This window comes from Eubalaena glacialis, chromosome 1 (genome assembly GCF_028564815.1).
Source record: "Eubalaena glacialis isolate mEubGla1 chromosome 1, mEubGla1.1.hap2.+ XY, whole genome shotgun sequence".
NCBI classification, from domain to species: Eukaryota; Metazoa; Chordata; class Mammalia; order Artiodactyla; family Balaenidae; genus Eubalaena; species Eubalaena glacialis.
The window spans coordinates 127,633,687-127,652,138 of NC_083716.1; the positions used below are offsets into that span (position 1 = coordinate 127,633,687).

The window sequence follows — 18,452 nt, forward strand, 5'->3', positions numbered from 1 at the left end:
GTTACATAGTTCAGTGTTGCAGCACAGGGAGGGGAATTATCTGTCTTCTGTAGTAAGGTCATAGTGTACAGTTTTTTCTGTTCTTTTTATAAATTGCTAGGAATAGGGACCATCTTTTCTTCCTCTGCAATGAATCCTTTACGCTAAGAATAAAGGGACTTGAACTAAAATTGGTTTGATGCAGTTCAAAGTTTTAGTTCCTTTTTGTGAAAAAGAAATGCGTAGATATTTTGCTGAATTTTTCCTTCGGTGTTGCTGCGTTCTAGTGCACCATTCGTTTTTCTCACCGTGTGCACCTGAACTGCATCATCTCTTTGGGGTTCTAATATACAAAGGTTATCAGGTCTTCAAGCTAAATAAATGACTACCATGTTGTCCTTAGAGGGCACCTCAGAAACCAAAGACCGGTAATGTTTTTTTTTCAAATGACACTGACCACATCATAATCTTAACAGAACCACTGGCAAAGACTTATAAATTGATAGACATTTGACCATTAACCCATGCTGTTAATACATTCTACTAGACCCCTAGATTTTGTGAAGTTGTTCTGTTCCTTTAGCTGTACCCTACAACCGGCTTTCCCTGCATACAAAATAATATTAAGGGAAGATTATTAAATTTTCTTTTTGGCTCATAAAACTTACTTCTTCTTTAATTCAGAGAGAGATTAAGAAGGAAATTGAGAGGAGGAAAACTGGAAAAGAAATGTTGGATTATAAAAGAAAGCAAGAAGAAGAATTAACAAAAAGAATGTTAGAGGAAAGAAACAGAGAAAAGGCAGAAGATAGGGCAGCTCGAGAGCGTATAAAACAGCAGATTGCACTGGTGAGTATTAAGTTTATTTTTAATGCTTGACTCTAGAACATTAATGACATTGTTTTTTCATGCACAATGGTTTTGGTTTACTACCAGACAGGGCCCACGAAAATAGTAGATTTTAGGGACTCAGAGCATACCAATTCTCAGTTTTCTTTTCCTAGAAATTGTGTATTGAATTAAAATACAGTTAAGATTAAAATTGAGATGATTTTTTGGAAGTAATTTTTCTCAGTGTTATATTATGAATTTTATCAGTAGTCAAAAGGTAGTTTTCAAAGATTCCCTAGGAAAGAAGCTAAGAATTTGCAACGTCACAGGCTCTGCTAGTCATAAGCATTCTTTTTTAGGACATTCAAAGGATTTAGACACATCAAGCTTTAGGATGGTTTTGCAACAATTGCTTTTATTTTTTATTTTTTTTTAAATTAATTAATTAATTTATTTTTGGCTGCATTGGGTCTTTGTTGCCGTGCACGGGCTTTCTCTAGTTGCGGAGAGCGGGAGCTACTCTTTGTTGTGGTGTGCGTGCTTCTCGTTGCAGCAGCTTCTCTTGTTGTGCAGCACAGGCTCTAGGTGCACAGGCTTCAGTAGTTGTGCACACGGGCTCAGTTGCTCCGTGGCATGTGGGATCTTCCCGGACCAGGGATCGAACCCATGTCCCCTGAATTGGCAGGCGGATTCTTAACCACTGCACCACCAGGGAAGTCCCAACAGTTGCTTTTAGAATTAAGCAGTTGTAATACATATTACACCCTACTTAATATTGTTTGTTCATTTATTCATTCAGTAAATATTTATTGATTATCTGTTATGTGCCAGACCTTGTTCCAGGCTTTAGAGAGAGAATAGTGACCAAAATCAAGTCCTTGTTTGTTTACTAATAACTCTGGTCCCTGAAAGTTGATAAAACTAAAAAATACCAGAATCAGAGTGATGAAGTTCATGTATGGCCTTAAGGAATTTCATGCATATTTATGTTCCTTATGTTTGGAAATGTGTAACTAGATCTTTATGGCAGTGAAATATAATTAGTATCTAACAACTGTTTTAAAGGACCGTGCAGAGAGAGCTGCTCGTTTTGCAAAGACAAAGGAAGAAGTAGAAGCTGCTAAAGCTGCTGCCCTGCTGGCCAAACAGGCAGAAATGGAAGTCAAGAGAGACTCTTCCACAAAAGAAAGAAGGTACTTTATTTCCTGCTAAAATGTATGTGTATACATGGCAGCTGAGGAGAAAAGCAGTTGTGGGCTGCTTTTTAACACTGATGTGTTCTGTGGATTAATAAATAGTTCTACAAGAACATACTGATCAGTTTGGCAGCTGCCAGTGGTATTTGTCATTGAATGTCAATGTACAACATAACGGTACTAAATACATGATGTTTAAAAGAAGGCTGAAGAAATCCTTTTCAAAAGACAGAAAGCACATACATCAAAATGATTATAGTGATTATCTCATGTGTACTGGAATTCTTTACTTGTTAGAATATCAAGTCAAACAGGATTAAGCAAAAGAGGGAATCCGTTGGCTCTGCAGCTGGGAGTTACAGTGATAGAATGGTTAGGCATCACGAGATCCAGGGATCTAAAGGATATTATTAGGACTTTTTCTCTCTCCTTTTAATCTCTTGGTTTCTGTCTTAGCTTTATTCTCAGAGAAACTCTTTAGATAGTGTCAGGAGAGCCTAGGGCCTCCTGGCACCTTCCAGGATCTTGAGCTTCTGATCCTAGAGAGGAAAGACTAATCCTTTTTCTCATTCACTGAGAATTCTGATTGGCCCTGTTTGGGTCATGTGGCCATCTTAATACCAATCACTATGTCCACTTGTGTAGGCCAGCTGGTTGGGGTGGTAGACATACCCACCCCTGTGCTGAAGGAGATAAGGAAATATTACTGATAATCATACCCGAATGAATGAATGAATTGGAGGGATAAGGCAGTTCCCAAAACAAAAATGTGTTGCAAAGACAAAAATTTAGATTTCCAGTACATACTGCTAGTAGGATTACAGTTAATATTTGTTTTGTTCTTTGTACTTTTCTGTATTTTCTATATTAGAAGATTAACAAGTGGGACTTCCCTGGTGGCGCAGTGGTTAAGAATCTGCCTGCCAATGCAGGGGACATGGGTTCAAGCCCTGGTCTGGGAAGATCCCACGTGCTGCGGAGCAGCTAAGCCCGTGCGCCACAACTACTGAGCCTGTGCTCTAGAGCCTGCGAGCCACAACTACTGAGCCCGCGTGCCACAACTACTGAAGCCTGTGCGCCTAGAGCCCGTGCTCTGCAACAAGAGAAGCCACCGCAATGAGAAGCACGTGAACTGCAATGAAGAGTAGCCCCTGCTCACTGCAACTAGAGAAAGCCCGCGCACAGCAATGAAGACCCAACGCAGCCAAAAATAAATAAATAAAAACTATTTTCCGAAAGTAATAAAATACTTAAGAATATATTTAACAGAAGTGTAAAACTTGTACACTGAAAACTAGAAAACATTGTCGAAATAGTTAAAGAAGACCTAACTAAATACGTGGAAAGATATTTTGTTTTCATAGATTGGAAGACTATATTGTTAAGATGGCAGTAATCCCCAAGCTGGTTTACAGATGCAACACAATCCCTCTCAAAATTCCAGCTGTTTTTTTTGCCAAAATTTATGCAGGAATCTGATTCTAAAATTTATATGGAAATGCAAGGGACCCAGAATAGTCAAAACAATCTGGAAAAAGAACGAAGTTGGAGGACTCAAACTTTCTGGTTTTAAAACTTAACTATGAAACTACGGTAACCAAGACAGTGTGGTATTGGCATAAGGATGGACATATGGGTTGATGTATAGGCATACCTCATTTATTGCGATAATACTTTATGGCAGTTTTTTACAAATTGAAGTTTTGTGGCAACTCTTTGTCGTCAGTTGATAGTTAGCATTTTTAGCAAAACATTTTTTAATTAAGGCATGTACATGGTTTTTCTAGACATATGTTACTGCACATTTATTAGACTGGAGTATAGTATAAACATAACTTATATGCACTGGGAAACAAAAAATTTCATGTGACTCGCTTTATTGTGATAATTGTGGTGTGGAACCAAACCCACAATATCTCTGAGGTATGCCTGTGATAGGAATTGAGTCTCTAGAAATAAACCTATGCGTTTATGATCAACTGATTTTTGAAAAGTTTTACTAAGACCATTCAATAGGGAGAAAATGGTCTCTTCAACAAACGCTGCTTGGACAAGTGGATATCCATGTGCAAAATAATAAATTTGGACCATTATCTCACACCATATGGATCATCTACCTAAGTGTGAAAGCTAAAAGTATAAACTCTTGGGAGGAAAAGAAATGAGGATATCTTGTGATCTTGGAATAGGCATTGGATTCTTAGACATGACACCAAAAGCACAAGTGACAAAAGAAAGCAACAGATAAGCTGGACTTCATCGAAATTAAAAACTTGTATGCTTCAAAGGATATCATCAGGATAGTGAAAAGACAACCCACAAAATTGGAGGGACTTCCCTGGCGGTCCAGTGGTTAAGACTCCGCACTTCCACTGCAGGGGGCACGGGTTTGATCCCTGGTCAGGGAACTAAGATCCTGCATGCCACACAGTGCGGCCAAAAAAAAAAAAAAATTGGAGAAAATATTTGCAAACCATATATCTGATAACGGACTTGTAACTGGAATATAAAAAGAAGTCAACAACAAAGAAGCAAACAACCCAATTTAAATGTGGGGAAAGAATTTGAATAGATATTTTTTCGGAGAAGATATACAAATGATTAATAAGCACATGAAAAGATGCTCCACATTATTAGTCATTAGGAAAATCAAATCAAAACCACACCTTCTAGGAAGCCTAAATTTAAAGTGACCACCAGGACTTCCCTGGCGGTTCAGTGATTGGGACTCCACGCTGTGCCCACAGGTTCCATCCCTGGTCAGGGAACTAAGACCCTGAATGCCTCATGGCCGAAAAAAAGTAAGTAACGTAAGTGAGTAACCGCCAAGTCTTGGCAAGGATGTGGAGAATTTGGAACCTTCCTACATTGCTGATGGGATTATAAAATGGTACAACCGCTTTGGAAAAACAACTTGGCAGTTCCTCAAAATGCTAAGCAAGTCTACTCTTAAGTATATATCCAAGAGAGTTGAAAACAATGTCCACACAGAAACCTGTACATGAATATTCATAACAGTGTTCTTCATAATAGCCAAAATGTGCTAAGAACCAAAATGTCCATCAACTGAAGAGGGGATAAACAAAATATAGTATATAGCGTATGATGGAATATTTTTCAGCAATAAAAAGGACACTTGCTACAACTTGGATGAACCTGGAAAACATAATGCTACATGAAAAAAGCCATTTACCAAGAAGTCACACATCTTATGATTCCGTTATAGGAAGTGCCAGAAACAGACAAATCCACAAAGACAGAAAGTAGATGAGTGGTTGCCAGGGAAAGGGAGAGGGCGGAGCGGGGACTGACTGCTAAAGGGCTTGGTTTCTTTTTGGGGTGATGGGATGTTCTGGAATTGGATAGCAGTGATGGTTGCACAGCTCTGACTGTATTAAAAGCCACTGAATTGTACATTTTAAAGGGTGAATTTTATCTCAAAAAAGCTGTTGTTAAAAGTAATAAATGAGGTTTGACTGTGAAAAAAACCAATTTTCTTTTTATTTTCTCTAATTGGAGAAATATTGGATATACATTTCTCTATAAGTTTAAGGAATACAGCCTGATGGTTTGATTTACATATATTTTGAAACGATTACCACGGCGCGTTCAGCTAACATCCATCTTCTCGTACACAGTTGGCCCTTGGACAGTGTGGGGTTGCAGTTGGCGTGCCACCCCCGCGTAGTCAAAATTCCGTGTATGACTTTAAAGTTGGCCCTCCATGTCCACGGTTCTGCATCCATGGATTCAATCAGCCGTGGATAGTGCAGTGCTGTAGTATGTGTTTATTGCAAAAAATCCACCTCTACATGGACCCGTGCAGCTCAGACCCCTGTTGTTCATGGGCTAAATGGAGACACAATTAAAAAACCTCTTTCCTTATGATGAGAATTCTTAGGATTTACTCTCAACAGCTTTCCTATATACCATAACAGCAGTGTTAGCTATAGTCGTCTTGTTGTACGTTACATTCCTAGTACTTATTTACCTTAAATTGGAATTTTATACCTTTTGACCACCTTCCTCCAATCCTCCCTCCCCAACTCTCCATAAAAACCTGTTTTCATTACACATTTCCACTTCCATTTTCTCTTAGTTTTAATGATATCATTTGAGAATGTGTATAAGTAAAGATGCTGACTTAAATTTTCATTTTCTCATAGCAGTGTTGCGAGAATTCAGTTCCGTCTTCCTGATGGTTCTTCCTTTACAAATCAGTTCCCTTCTGATGCTCCTCTAGAAGAAGCAAGGCAGTTTGCTGCACAGGTAAATTTATGTCTTGAGTTGTAATGAAGGTAGGTGAATGGGTTATTAGAATGTAGGAGGGGAAGTTTTCCAGGCAGGATTTGAAGAGTATGAATAAGTCATGACTTATCCCCAGGAGGGAGGCACAAGATGCCTCTGGGATGTTGTGGAGCTTCCATCATGTATGAGTGCCATATGGGAACAGTATATCTGCTTGTTCTGTAAAAAGACGAATTTGCTGCTATTGTAAAATAGACTCTGGAAACTTTTCTCAGTGCTTAGTACATTCAGTTGGAGGAATGAAAAGCAAGTGATTTTCCAAAAGTCTAATCTGAAGGAGTTGTCCTCTGTAAAAGATGCATTTTTTCTTAGTCCTCTCTCTGAATTTTCTGCAAGTTGCTTAGAATGCTTTGGGGCTGGCAGTTTTCCCACCATCTGCCAGTTGGTCAAACCTAAAGATCAATAATCTTTATTTGGCAACAAGTATCTTCTTCAGGAATTTACTTCCAGAACATGGCCTTATTCAAGATCTGAATGGTCGTGAAATTGACATCTTAGAAGAGAAGATATGAGTACTTTCCAGTTAGTTTTTGTTCTCTGATTGATTACTTTTTCAAAATGAGGCGTCAGATGTCCTTTAGGATCTAGGCTTGTTATACGTACCGGTATTTGTTTTATGTATCACTTCAAGATTAAAATTAGGATTCAGACTTTTCTGCTAGACCTCTTCTGCATTTAGTCTGCCATCTCACTTACAGGTCCCAAGAAAAGGATGCCTAAAAAGTTATATGCCTTCTTCCACTGGTGAGCTTGGCTAGACAGTATAAAAAGTTATTTTAATAACCCTTTTCCCCAAGCTTTATAGTAGAATCAACTCCAGATAGCCTCTTTCATCCTTCTTTTGCCTTGGAGCCCCACTTGGGGCCTCCCCAAATGGGGTGCTTCTGCCACAGGTAAGTGAAGAGTGAATCACATGAGTAAAAAAGAAAGATCTTTAATTGCATCAGTCCTATTAGAACTTCATCTCAGTACAGTGACCTAATTTTGTGACCTTACGTTGAGTGAGAACAGTGAGAGGTAGTATGACCTAGAGTAAAAAATTACAAAAAACAAAAATTAGACTCTTCCTTTGGAAGATTTTATAAGTATAGGTGATTTAACATTGTGAAAGTGACTGTGATGCTTGCCCACTGTAAATTCCTGGACCTGGGATTATGTGTGTAGTATGGGTTGATTATGGACCATTTACTCTCTGAGACAAGGAGGAGGCAAAAACTCCTGTCATATGTATAATATGAGGGAAATTCTGGTCTATTCCAGATTTTTAATACAAAATACCTACAATCCAAATGGGTATTTGTGAGATATTAATGTAAGTTTGCCAAAGGACAGTGAAAACTCTAATTGCAAACTGCAGTCATACTTAAGATATATAATTGTTCATTTTTATTCAGTGTATTTATATAGTCTTAGGAAACATATTCTTGCTATTTCATGGTCATTTTTTGAGCTTTAAAAGCTTTTAAGTACTATTTGGATTTGATAGCCTTCAGCTATTTTTTGAAGCACAAAGTTTTTATAAATGGTTTTTGATTTTACATTTAAGTGAACTTTTAAAATTAAAGCAGTCATTTTGGATGCATATGAGTTTGTAATATCTTACTTTAAAAAGGCTCCACTGTAAGGTTTTAAAACTTATTGTTATGTTACAGACTGTTGGCAACACTTACGGTAATTTTTCATTAGCAACAATGTTTCCCAGGAGGGAATTTACCAAAGAAGATTATAAAAAGAAATTACTGGATTTGGAACTTGCCCCAAGTGCTTCAGTGGTCCTGTTGCCAGTATGTATACGCATATGTATTGTTTCTCTTCCTGTTTGTTCTGCTCTTGATCTCTTCTTACAATTAGAGGAAGGGAAGGTGAGACGTGTACGGTGGGTAATTAAAATCCAAATTATCAAAAAATGTTAGATCAATTTATTGTTCTATTATCCTGGGCTTTATATTTGTATTGCTAGTGAGACACAATATAAATTTTCAACTTTTTCCCTCACCTATTTTCATGTACAAAAAACGACCAGTAGGAGAGGAAAAGAAATGTAGACTATCTGCCTCATCTACTGACTTGGTGTCATTTATTTATGTATGAGTATATGAGTACTGTTTACCAATTTTTTAAAAAACATTTTAATCTAAGAATAACATTCATTTTTAAACATATTAATCCCATCTGATCCTAACAATATTTTAATCTCTGATTAAAAAAAAGGCTCAGAACCTTAAATAATTTTGCCAAGGTGCCACCTTAAGTGCCAGAGCTGGGATGAGAGCTTGGGTCTTCCATATCTTGGTTAGTATATGGTAGTGCCCCCTAACCCGCAGTTTCTCCTTCCATGCTTTCAGTTACTCGTGGCCAACTGCACTTTCGAAACATTACATGGAAAATTCCAGAAATAAACAATTCATAAGTTTTAAATTGCGGGCCGTTGTGAGTAGTGTGATGAAATGGTGTGTTGTCCCATCTGGAACATGAATCATCCCTTTGTCCAGTGTATCCATGCCCTATACGTTACCTGCTCATCAGTCGCTTTCTGGCCCTCTTGGTTATCGGATAGACTGTCGAAATATTGCAGTGCTTGTGTTGAAGGAACCCTAATTTTACTTAATAATGGCTCCAAAGCTCAAGACTGATGATGCTGGCAATTTTGCTAGTCCCTTATTGTGCCTAATTTATAAATTAAACTTTATCACAGGTATGTATGTATAGGGAAAAACATAGTATATGTAGGGTTTGGTACTATCCATGGTTTCAGGCATCCACTGGGGGTCTTGGAAAGTATCCCCTGCAGGTAAGCGGGAGGACTACTGTAGTTTACCCAGATCTGAACTATAGCGCCACACCTAAAACAGTCCTCCAGTAATCAGGATTAATTGTATTCATTGAGATCTGAAACCTTTCCCTTTTTAAAAATCATTAAGAAAGACTTTTAAAATCAAAATTGTTAATTTCATTACAAAAGTTTAGTTCTCTTCAAAATAATTGGTTCATGTCACTGAGAAACTACTTTCTAGTTTCTGTGTTGTGATTACTCCTTTAAAGAAAAAGAACTCCAGGAGTTCCTAGAAGTTTATACACTTGAAAAACAGCAAAAGATGGCAATTTTGCCTTCTTGCAGTAAACTAAAATCCACAGGACTTTTCCAGGTAAAAAAGTTTATCTAGAACCTTGAGTGTGATGTGGTTGGGCTGATGTAGTCTTTATCTAGGTTTCTTTCTTAATTTTTAGGCAGGAAGACCAACTACATCCATGGTACATTCTTCCAGTGGCGACTTTTGGACATTCTTGGGGACAGTACTTTACCCATTCCTTGCCATCTGGAGATTGATTAGCAACTTCTTATTTAGTAATCCTCCTCCTGCACAGACCTCGGTGAGAGCAGCATCATTGGAATCCTCAAACCTTGCATCGTCCAGCAACTCAGAAAAAAGGTATTTGTTTGTATTTTCCCCATTTGCAAAATATGTTAGTAATGCCCAATGCCTTATTCAAAATGAAAAATTTTGTTATGGATACTTTGCCTTTTCTCTGTATAAGGGGGAAAACCCAACATGTTCTGGGAAGCTCAATACCTGCGTTTTCTCAGCCATCTTTCTAAAACCTATTCCATGGAAAGCAACTTCACTGCTACTGATTTTATTATTTCATTTATTGAATTCTCTTTATCCCATAACAAAAGGCATATTTTTTTCAGGTCTAAACAGTAATATCTTTTCTTGTTACCCATGTTTTGTCTGACAAGATAGTTCATTAATTTCTCACAGTCATCTTGCATGATTACTTTAGAGGGATCATTGTGCTGTAGATAATTTAACTGCCTCCTCTGGGTCATTCAGAGAAGGACCAAACTGGATGTTCACTTGAAAATGAAATAACTCTTCAGAGAGTTATTTTGGACTAGTTCCTTAACCAAGAGGCCTTACTTTTGTTGGAGATGGCCACGGTTTGAATGGTAATACTGATAGACAACACTAATGATCTTAGCTCATACCTCTGTTAAAATTCTACATATTTGAAAGAGGTTTACAGGAAGTATTTTCTTAGAATTCGAGATTATACCCCCTTCTAATAATTAATAGCACAATTTATTACAATATATACCTAGTACTGTTCAATACTTTATTGGGCCATTAATAGCAAATCCTCACACCAATCATACGTGGTAAGTAATGAAAATCCTTGCATTTGTCTGCTGTAAGGAGATCCCTAATCTTGTGTCCTATTGACTCTCTAGATGACAATTTGTGTTAATATTGTGACTGGGCTGATGCAGCCTTTATCTTTATTTCTTTCTTAACTATTAAGCAGGAAGACAAGTACATTACTCAAGTGGGGACAGAAATTGTTCTCTAGTTTTAGAACAGCATTCAAACTAGGTCTTGTCAGGTCTGAATTTCAGAGCTCTTACTGAGCAATGAATGGAAGCATTTCATCCTGAATTACTGTCATATAGAAGAGCTTGCTGTGTGGGTTTCAAAAATTTATTTCAGGTAAGGGAAAAGGTCTTGGGTTGGGGCAAAGGAAGGGATGAATGTACATTCGAGCAGGTGAAGCTTCGTGTTCCACTACTGGCTTTTGTTTTTCTCTCTCCCTTCCCCTCTAGTGTTGGAGAATGTATTAGCGTACATTTCACCTGTTTCCTTTCCATTTTCAGATGAAGAACTGTTTGTTCTAAATTGTCCATGCAGAAATAAATCACTCTTAAAGATTCTGAAAGGATTGAAAATTGCTAACTGACCATTTCTGTATATTAAGCTATGAATGGAGTTTGGGATAGCCTCTAGGGTGTTGTGTAAGTTATAAATAAATATTTTAGTAGATACATCAGCTTGCGTAAATAATAAAGGAAAGATTTAGTTGGCAAGCGGTCCCAGTCTTCTAAAACTTAGTGAGTCACCAGGAAATACATGGACAACATGATGTGACTAGTTTGGCTTAGAGAACAGATGAAGTTACACCGCCAAAAATGTATAAAGTCTAGTACTGCGTTAGTAGATATAATGATCTCCATGGACTTTCCTTAAACTATACTAATGGCAGTTTAAAGGAAATGGCTTTGTATTACTGCTGTTTTCATTTTATATCATCATCTTCTTTCCTCCCTCTTTTGTTATATCAGGGAACCAGTCAGAAAAAGAGTGCTGGAGAAACGGGGGGAAGACTTTAAAAAGGAGGGCAAGATATACAGATTGAGGACTCAAGACGATGGTGAAGATGAAAACAACACTTGGAATGGAAATTCTACTCAACAGATGTAGTGTGACAAGTACAATATGTGCAGTAATCATTGTTTCTCTTATGATTTAATTCAACTAAAATTCTACTGGAGAAGTGGGACTGCTTTATGTTTTCCAACTCATCTACAAAGTGTCTCTTTATTCCTGCTTAGTGGGTTAAAGTTGTTTAACCTCAGACAAGTCAAGAGATAAAATAACTGGCTGCTAGGTCCTTGTATATGGTAACCAACTGCTAGAAGCCTAAAATAACAAAAGGTCTGCGACAGCCTCCCTTTATCGGCTTTCTTGTTTAGTATTTCATATGCCCATTAGCCCTGTGCTCTCAGATGATATGTTTTGTTTAGGGCTGTTTTGCTCCAAAACTCCTCAGCCCACACAAAGTAACTGGTATGTCACTGAATAATTTGATTTTGAGTCAGAGCATTTTAACTAGCCAATCAGATGATAATTTGGGTTTAACTTTTCTCTTCTTGCTCATCAGCTGCAAGCAAAATCTTGTAGTTTTTAATCTTACTTAAATACTGAATAAAAAAATCTTTTCCAAAAATCAGAATGATCTTATCTTTGCTTTAAGTTTTGTTATCCTAGCATCTTTTTGTTGCACAGGGCTCTGTGGAGGTCATGTGTCTCTGATACCCCCCCCACCCCCCTGTACTGCCCTGGAACTATCCCAGGAAAGGAGGTGACCACCTTATCTTAAATATCAGTGCAGGAAGAAATTTTCCGACACACACCGATGCTATGTTACTGTCTCTCCTAAGTCAGGGAGGCATCGCTTTGTTTGCATAATGTTATGGTCTTTGTTCCCATCAGACAAAACAACTGCTGGTCTACAACTAGTTCTCTGTCACCTTTATACTGAAGTTTTGCTCTCAGTAATGATAGTCACTCTTCAAAGAACTGAAGTGCCTGTATTGTAGGACAAGAAGTAGGGAATTAAGATCTGCCTTTTGCTCATTTGGTTATTCTTAAGAATTTTAGGTTCTTAATCTGACTAACATGCTACTGTATGTTTATGGTGGTGGAGACACTAAGAATGTTTGAAAAAGGGAGTAAGTTTGACTGTTCCTCTTCTAACCTTTTGTGTTTAGATTGGAATAGAAGGACTCTGACTTTATTTTGTAATGGGAGGAAGAAATTTTCCCAGAGCAAACTTCATTTTTCACCTATGAAGTAACAATGACTTTAAAAAATGGTAATAGTGTTGGCAAGGAAACAGTGAGACCAGGTACGTTGTTGGTAGGAATGAAAACTGGGATAATCTTTCTGAAAAACATTGTCAGAAACCTTAAATATTTCATGCTCTTTGATCTAATAAGGTTTTCGAAGGAATGACCATAAATGCAGGCAAAATTTAGGTATAAACGTGTTAAGTTTTATTTATTTTACTTCAGAATTAGAAACCAACTAAATGCCTTCTGCAGAATTAACTTTTGCTGAGGAGAAATGGCACAATACTAATTCAACAATTCAGTTTAACATATTTATTGAGTACCTGTTATGCGTTCGGGGGAAAAAAGCAGGATACAGAGCTGTAAGTACAGTATGATCTCAGCTTTATAAACACATATTATATAGAGGTAGTACTATGTATTAACATAATGTAAAGAAAAAAGAAAACGCACCAAACGTTAATGGTGGTAAGAGTGGTTATATATAATTTTAGTTCTTTTTTGCATCCTTATATGTTTTCTCAATTTTCTGTAATGAAATTACTTCCATAATTTAAAAAGTGAGCTTGAAAAAGAAACATCTCCAGCAAGCATCCCATTTAAGTAAAGGTTTGTCGTCTTTAAAAACATAGCAATATGTGAATAAAAAACCAAGTTCGCCTTGAAAAAAAATCAAATAGAGATTCTTAGAGAAACGTACATAAAAGAATGATTCACAGTCTTTGAGGATCCTTCCTCAATTTTATATTTTAAAAAGTGTACGTGGTAAATTCAAAACCGTATGGAACGCTATAAAATGACATCCTCCTCTTTGTATCCTATCCCCAGTTCTAGTCCCCAGAAGTTATACCTCTATTAACAGTTTCTTTTGTAGTTTTCGGAAAAATTTTATGCATACATAAGCAAATATGTAATCTTTAGTTTTTAAATAAATGGGATCATATTATATATATACTACTCTGCATCTTGCTTTTTTACGTACACAGTCTTGAAGATCTTTCCCCATTCAACACATAGCTACCTCATTCTTATTAACGGCTGCAAAGCATTTCACTTGATAAACTTACCCATTCTCTGGTTGCGTTCATTGGTTATTACAGTTTTTGTGCTTGTGTCTGTTTTTCTGTTACAAACATTGCTACAGTGAACATCTTTGGGAAGGTGTCTTCTTAGCTGTGGAAATATACTTGAACGTCACTGAGTCAAAGGGTGTTTGCAGTTTGGATTATAAAAAATGCTGGGGAATTGCCTCCTGTAAAGGCTCTGTGAATTTACAGCAGCTAACAGGTAGGAGGATGTTGATTTTCCCACATCCTTGGCAGCACTGTATTATACTTTTTCATTTTTGTCAACATGATAAATGAAAAATTGTATGCATTTTATATGCATTGTGTTGATTATGAATGAAGGTGAGCATCTTCTAATATTATTGGTTATTTTGATTTATTTTCTGAGAACTGCCTGTGTTTTCTTTCATTTTGTGTTTATCATCTTTTTCTTATTGATTTATAACAATTTCACGTATATTAAGAAAGTTAGCCCTTTGTCTAGCATATGCTATAAATATCTTCTCCCTGTTCATCTTTTGGTGAGTATGTTGATGGTAATTTCTTGGCACAATTTTTATGTAGTCCTGTATCAGCGTTTTTCTTTATGGCCTCTGGGTCTTAAGTCTTGATTATAAAATAACTTTTCCCATTTCAGAAAGTAATTTAAAAAAAAATTCCCCCATCTATTCTAGCATTCTCATGGTTTCATTTTTTTACATTTACATCTTGTATCCGAGTAAGGGATGCGGCTCCCTTCCCCACGCCTGTGGCTAACACCCTCAAGAGCTAACCTGTGAGCCGCCTGCATTTATGGAGTGGTCCCATCATCCACCTGCCCCCCACCCCCGATTTGGCAGGCCGCCTCTGTCATGCACCCTGTTCCCACAGTCCGTCTCAGCTCTCTTTTCCTTTGTTGATCTTTCTATTCTCTCTGTTTCAAAACTACTTTTTATAACTAGCTTTATAATATATTTTATATTCTTTTTCCCCCCAGATTTATCCTGGATCTTTTCTCAAGTTTGTTTCATGTGAAACTTTATATTATTCTTTTTCATGTCCCGTCCCCCCCCCCAAAAAAAAGTTATATTGACTTTAGGTATAATTGACAGCTTATACGAATGTCTCTGATATCACTTTTTAGAACCATCTTCACCCCATCTGATAAACTTTTTCTGTCTGTTGGTAGGAGAAAAATGCTTGTGCCCCGCAATTCTGACTGTCAGGTTGGGGCCCACGGCAGTGGAACATTTTGATAGGAATTTTCTATAGATACAATTCAGGTAAGGAACGCTTACAAGAAGCAAAATTTTGAGTGTGATTGGCCTTTTAAAACCAGTTGAAAACTGCTCTATTTTTAAAAAAACATTCTCCCAGATATCTAGAAAGAATATATATAGACTAAACAAGTTTGAGTGTTCTATACTGTGACTGTCTGATTAGCACATCCGAGGGGCGTTGATAAAGACTCGCTGCTACTCAGCATATGTTTTGTGAATGAGCACACAAATGCAGCAGGTGTGTTTCCTCTGCCCTGTCTCCAAAATGTGCCTGCTGGGGACACTGAGATGTGGCCCTCTAGCCTCCAGAAGCTAACAGCAGAGGATTACTGTGGTGAAGCTATACAAGGGGACAGTCATAACTTCTGTGGAACCTGCCTTCTCAAAGAGAAGCACCCATAGAAGATAGATAGGACACAGTTAGTTAATAGCACCTTTTTTAGTTTCTGAGAAACACAAGGTAAGAGTCAGAGGGAGCTTGAAGAGAGAGGGCAGGAGATGACATTGCAGTTGATTTTTTATGAAAAGGATTGCTGTGGTTCTTACTAATGTTTGTTTTCACCTTTAAAATCTCTCTCTGAAAATTAAAACAGCCCAGTTCAGTGGCTCACAGAACCAGTAGACACGTTCAGTATCTACTTATTTCCACAAGAGCCACTCGCAGGGTCATCTAATGCCCAAGTGAATTCCTGATACTGGGGCAAGGTGGAGATATTTCCATTTTAATCAGGGACTTGAAATCCTTCAAGTTTAATTAGTATCTAATAGTGCAGAGACTTTTACAAACTCTGTTATGGGTAAAGTATAAGATCCTCAGTGGTCCTGAAGGTGGCAAAGGCTTCAAAGAAACTAGGCCTATTTTGCAGAACTGGAGGAGGTGGTAACTTGTAGGTCAGAATGAAGAACTATAGCTCAATTCCTGTTCACCTGGTTGTGTTTGCTTTTGCTTGGAGCGCTTACAGTACTTGTAGGACAGAAACGCCACACCACAGACTCCAAGCAGCATTAGAGCAAAGAGTACATACAGTGCTGTCTGGGCCTCTGCTGTACCCAGCCTGAGCCCCAGGAACTGAACGTCCTCTTCTCTCATGGGGCTGGTGGTGGGCTCAGCATCTAGAAGACAACAGAGGTAGTGTGTGCACCGGTACGGACGGAGTTATCAGATGTATGTTAACCTAGATTAAGCCCCAGCCAGATCCTTGCAATAGAGAAGCTACAGGGTGAGCGCGTTGCGCAGGTGACTGTACGAATCCTCTTCACTGAGTTATGAGCCTCTGAAGGAAGTCATGTAGTTTTAGTTTTTAAGCATCCCTCTCAGTGATTAGAGTATAATCTCTACTGGATAATTGTCTCTTAATTTGTATAGTAATTTATACTTTTTCAGTCACTCAGCAAACATTGGCCACCTTACATTGTGCCAGGCACTGTGTTTGATCCTTGCATCGGCCCAGCGTTCGCCTAGTTTCTTGCCTAAGGTTGCACGGCAAGTTAGTGGTAGGGCTGGGACAAGAATCTAGACCTGCTGTTCCCAGACCAGGGCCTAGTTTCTCGATGTAACTTTAACCCTAATTCCTTTGTTCCATCCTAAGAATGTCTGGAGCATTCAAAGAACAGAAATGTTGGTTGAATGAATGAAGGGGATGGAGAGGCAGAGAGGAGGGTAGTAAACTAGAAGAAAATAGAAACAGGCCCCCTTGCCCCTCACCCTCTGGCTTTTGTCCCTCCCAGAGTCACGTCTCACCTTGCTGCAGACAAGGGTGTGGCCCTGCAGCGGGGTCAGGGAAGCCGTTGCACCGGACTATGGAGGCGTAGAACTTGGCCGACGCTTTGGGGATCCTTGGCAGAGAAGTGTCAGTATAGTTCACAAAATGCACACCGAACTTCTCTGCGAAGCCTGTGGCCCACTCAAAGTTGTCCATCAGAGTCCAAACCGTGTATCCTCGAAGGTCCACCTTATCCTGCACAGCTGCCCAAAGACAGAGGCCCCGGCCTGAGCTTCCCTGGTCTTCTAAGACACCTTTCCACCAGGCCTACTGAGGCCGTGCCTGCCCGCAGCTCTCCTACACTCCCTGCGTGCAGGTCAAGGTGAGCTTTTTTCAGCTCTTTAAGAGAGCTGCCCACCCTTTGCGTGCAGGAATCGTTAGCTGGTCCTCCATGGGTGCTACTGCAGAGCCATCTGCATTTTCTAGAAAGGCTCAGCCCTGAATGGGAGTCAGGAACATGGGTAGACTAAATTAATCCTGCTGGGTCATCTATAATCCTCCTTGTCTTCACATGGTGGGTTATTGGTCTTGGACAGAGCCTTAGAGTGTTAATGCTCTTCCCTATAGAAAAGTGGCCCTTGGAAAAGATTTTATCTGGAATAAGATTTTCTGATCGTTTCTTTTTGCTGCTGCATTGCTCATTTTCTTTTACTCAGCATTACTTACCGTTTCCGTGTCATAGTCCCATCCCAAGTTGTTCTGCTGAGCTAAGGGCCTCAGACTTTTGCTTGGGAAACGAAAGATCATACAGACAACCCCTCCAGCCCATTCCACCTGGCCCCTGCCCAGACGGTCCTCAGGAGGGCACTGCTGTTCAGGGACATTGACACCAGAGGATCAAGCAGAGCAAATGACAGGCCAAGAACTCGGGTCTCGCTGTATCAGGCAGCGGGGTTTGCTTGCTGAGCTTAAATCTAGGAAGGAAGAATCTTGGTGTGCAGCCCCAAAGGCTTAAACCCAAAGGGAGCTAGAAGCCTCGTCTTTCTCATCTGGGGCTTGTGGATGCAGTACTGCCCTGACTGCAGACGTTAGCATATGTTTCCAGCAGTGAAAGGTGCACGTGGAAGAAGGGCGGGGGCCTGGCATACCTTTGAGCGCCTCGTTGATGTAACTGCGGAGGTAATAGATCCTAGCAGTGTCGTTGAGGTCTGATTCTTCCCGCTGGGACACTCCATTTTCTGTTACGTAGATCGGGGGGTTGTTGTACTCCTCCTTTAACCAGTTCAGGATCCTCCTGAAGCCGAATGGTGTCATCTTCAGCCAGAAGGAGCCAGAGTCTGGCCAAGAGCGATCTGTGACGGAGGCAACTCCCCTACGAGTTCAAACGCTAAGGATTAGGTCTCGATTTGTAAATCCCAGGAGGCCCTCTGCACAAAACGTAAAACAGGATTTACACTAGAAAAAAACCTAGATTTTTGCCTAGACTTGAGAGTCTTAGCTACACCTAGAAGAGTCAAATGGCCTCAGATTCTCTTTTCACTAGTTGTAGTGGCATCAGTCAGTGCTGGTGTAACTTTGGACAGGCCACCTAAGCTCTCTGTTCTGCTTTCTACCTGTACAGAGGAATGGTCTTACTCATGGATCTAACCCTCCACGGCTCTGTTAACAGGCCACACCTCACACTAGATGTGAAAGGGCTC

The 18,452-nt window shown here is 39.1% G+C and overlaps 2 protein-coding genes across 3 annotated transcripts in view; one reads left to right on the forward strand and one right to left on the reverse strand.

The window, feature by feature from the left end:
• UBXN4 (UBX domain protein 4) overlaps positions 1–12,098 on the forward strand; it is a 31,775-nt gene extending 19,677 nt beyond the window's left edge. Inside the window, exons 8-13 of one of the 2 annotated variants that reach the window (XM_061183622.1) lie at positions 664–828; positions 1,876–2,003; positions 6,173–6,275; positions 7,967–8,098; positions 9,543–9,745; positions 11,434–12,098. In XM_061183622.1, coding sequence (XP_061039605.1) covers positions 664–828; positions 1,876–2,003; positions 6,173–6,275; positions 7,967–8,098; positions 9,543–9,745; positions 11,434–11,572 — 870 coding nt within the window. In that variant the 3' untranslated portion in view covers positions 11,573–12,098. The remainder of the gene's footprint in view (positions 1–663; positions 829–1,875; positions 2,004–6,172; positions 6,276–7,966; positions 8,099–9,542; positions 9,746–11,433) is intronic. The other variant, XM_061183631.1, reaches the window with a different exon arrangement.
• A 3,830-nt stretch (positions 12,099–15,928) lies between these two features.
• Positions 15,929–18,452, reverse strand: part of LCT (lactase) — a 50,011-nt gene continuing 47,487 nt past the window's right edge. Inside the window, exons 15-17 of the mRNA XM_061199497.1 lie at positions 17,901–18,124; positions 16,791–17,015; positions 15,929–16,162 (exon numbers count right to left, since the gene is read on the reverse strand). Of these exons, the coding sequence (XP_061055480.1) occupies positions 15,942–16,162; positions 16,791–17,015; positions 17,901–18,124 (670 nt within the window). The 3' untranslated portion in view covers positions 15,929–15,941. The remainder of the gene's footprint in view (positions 16,163–16,790; positions 17,016–17,900; positions 18,125–18,452) is intronic.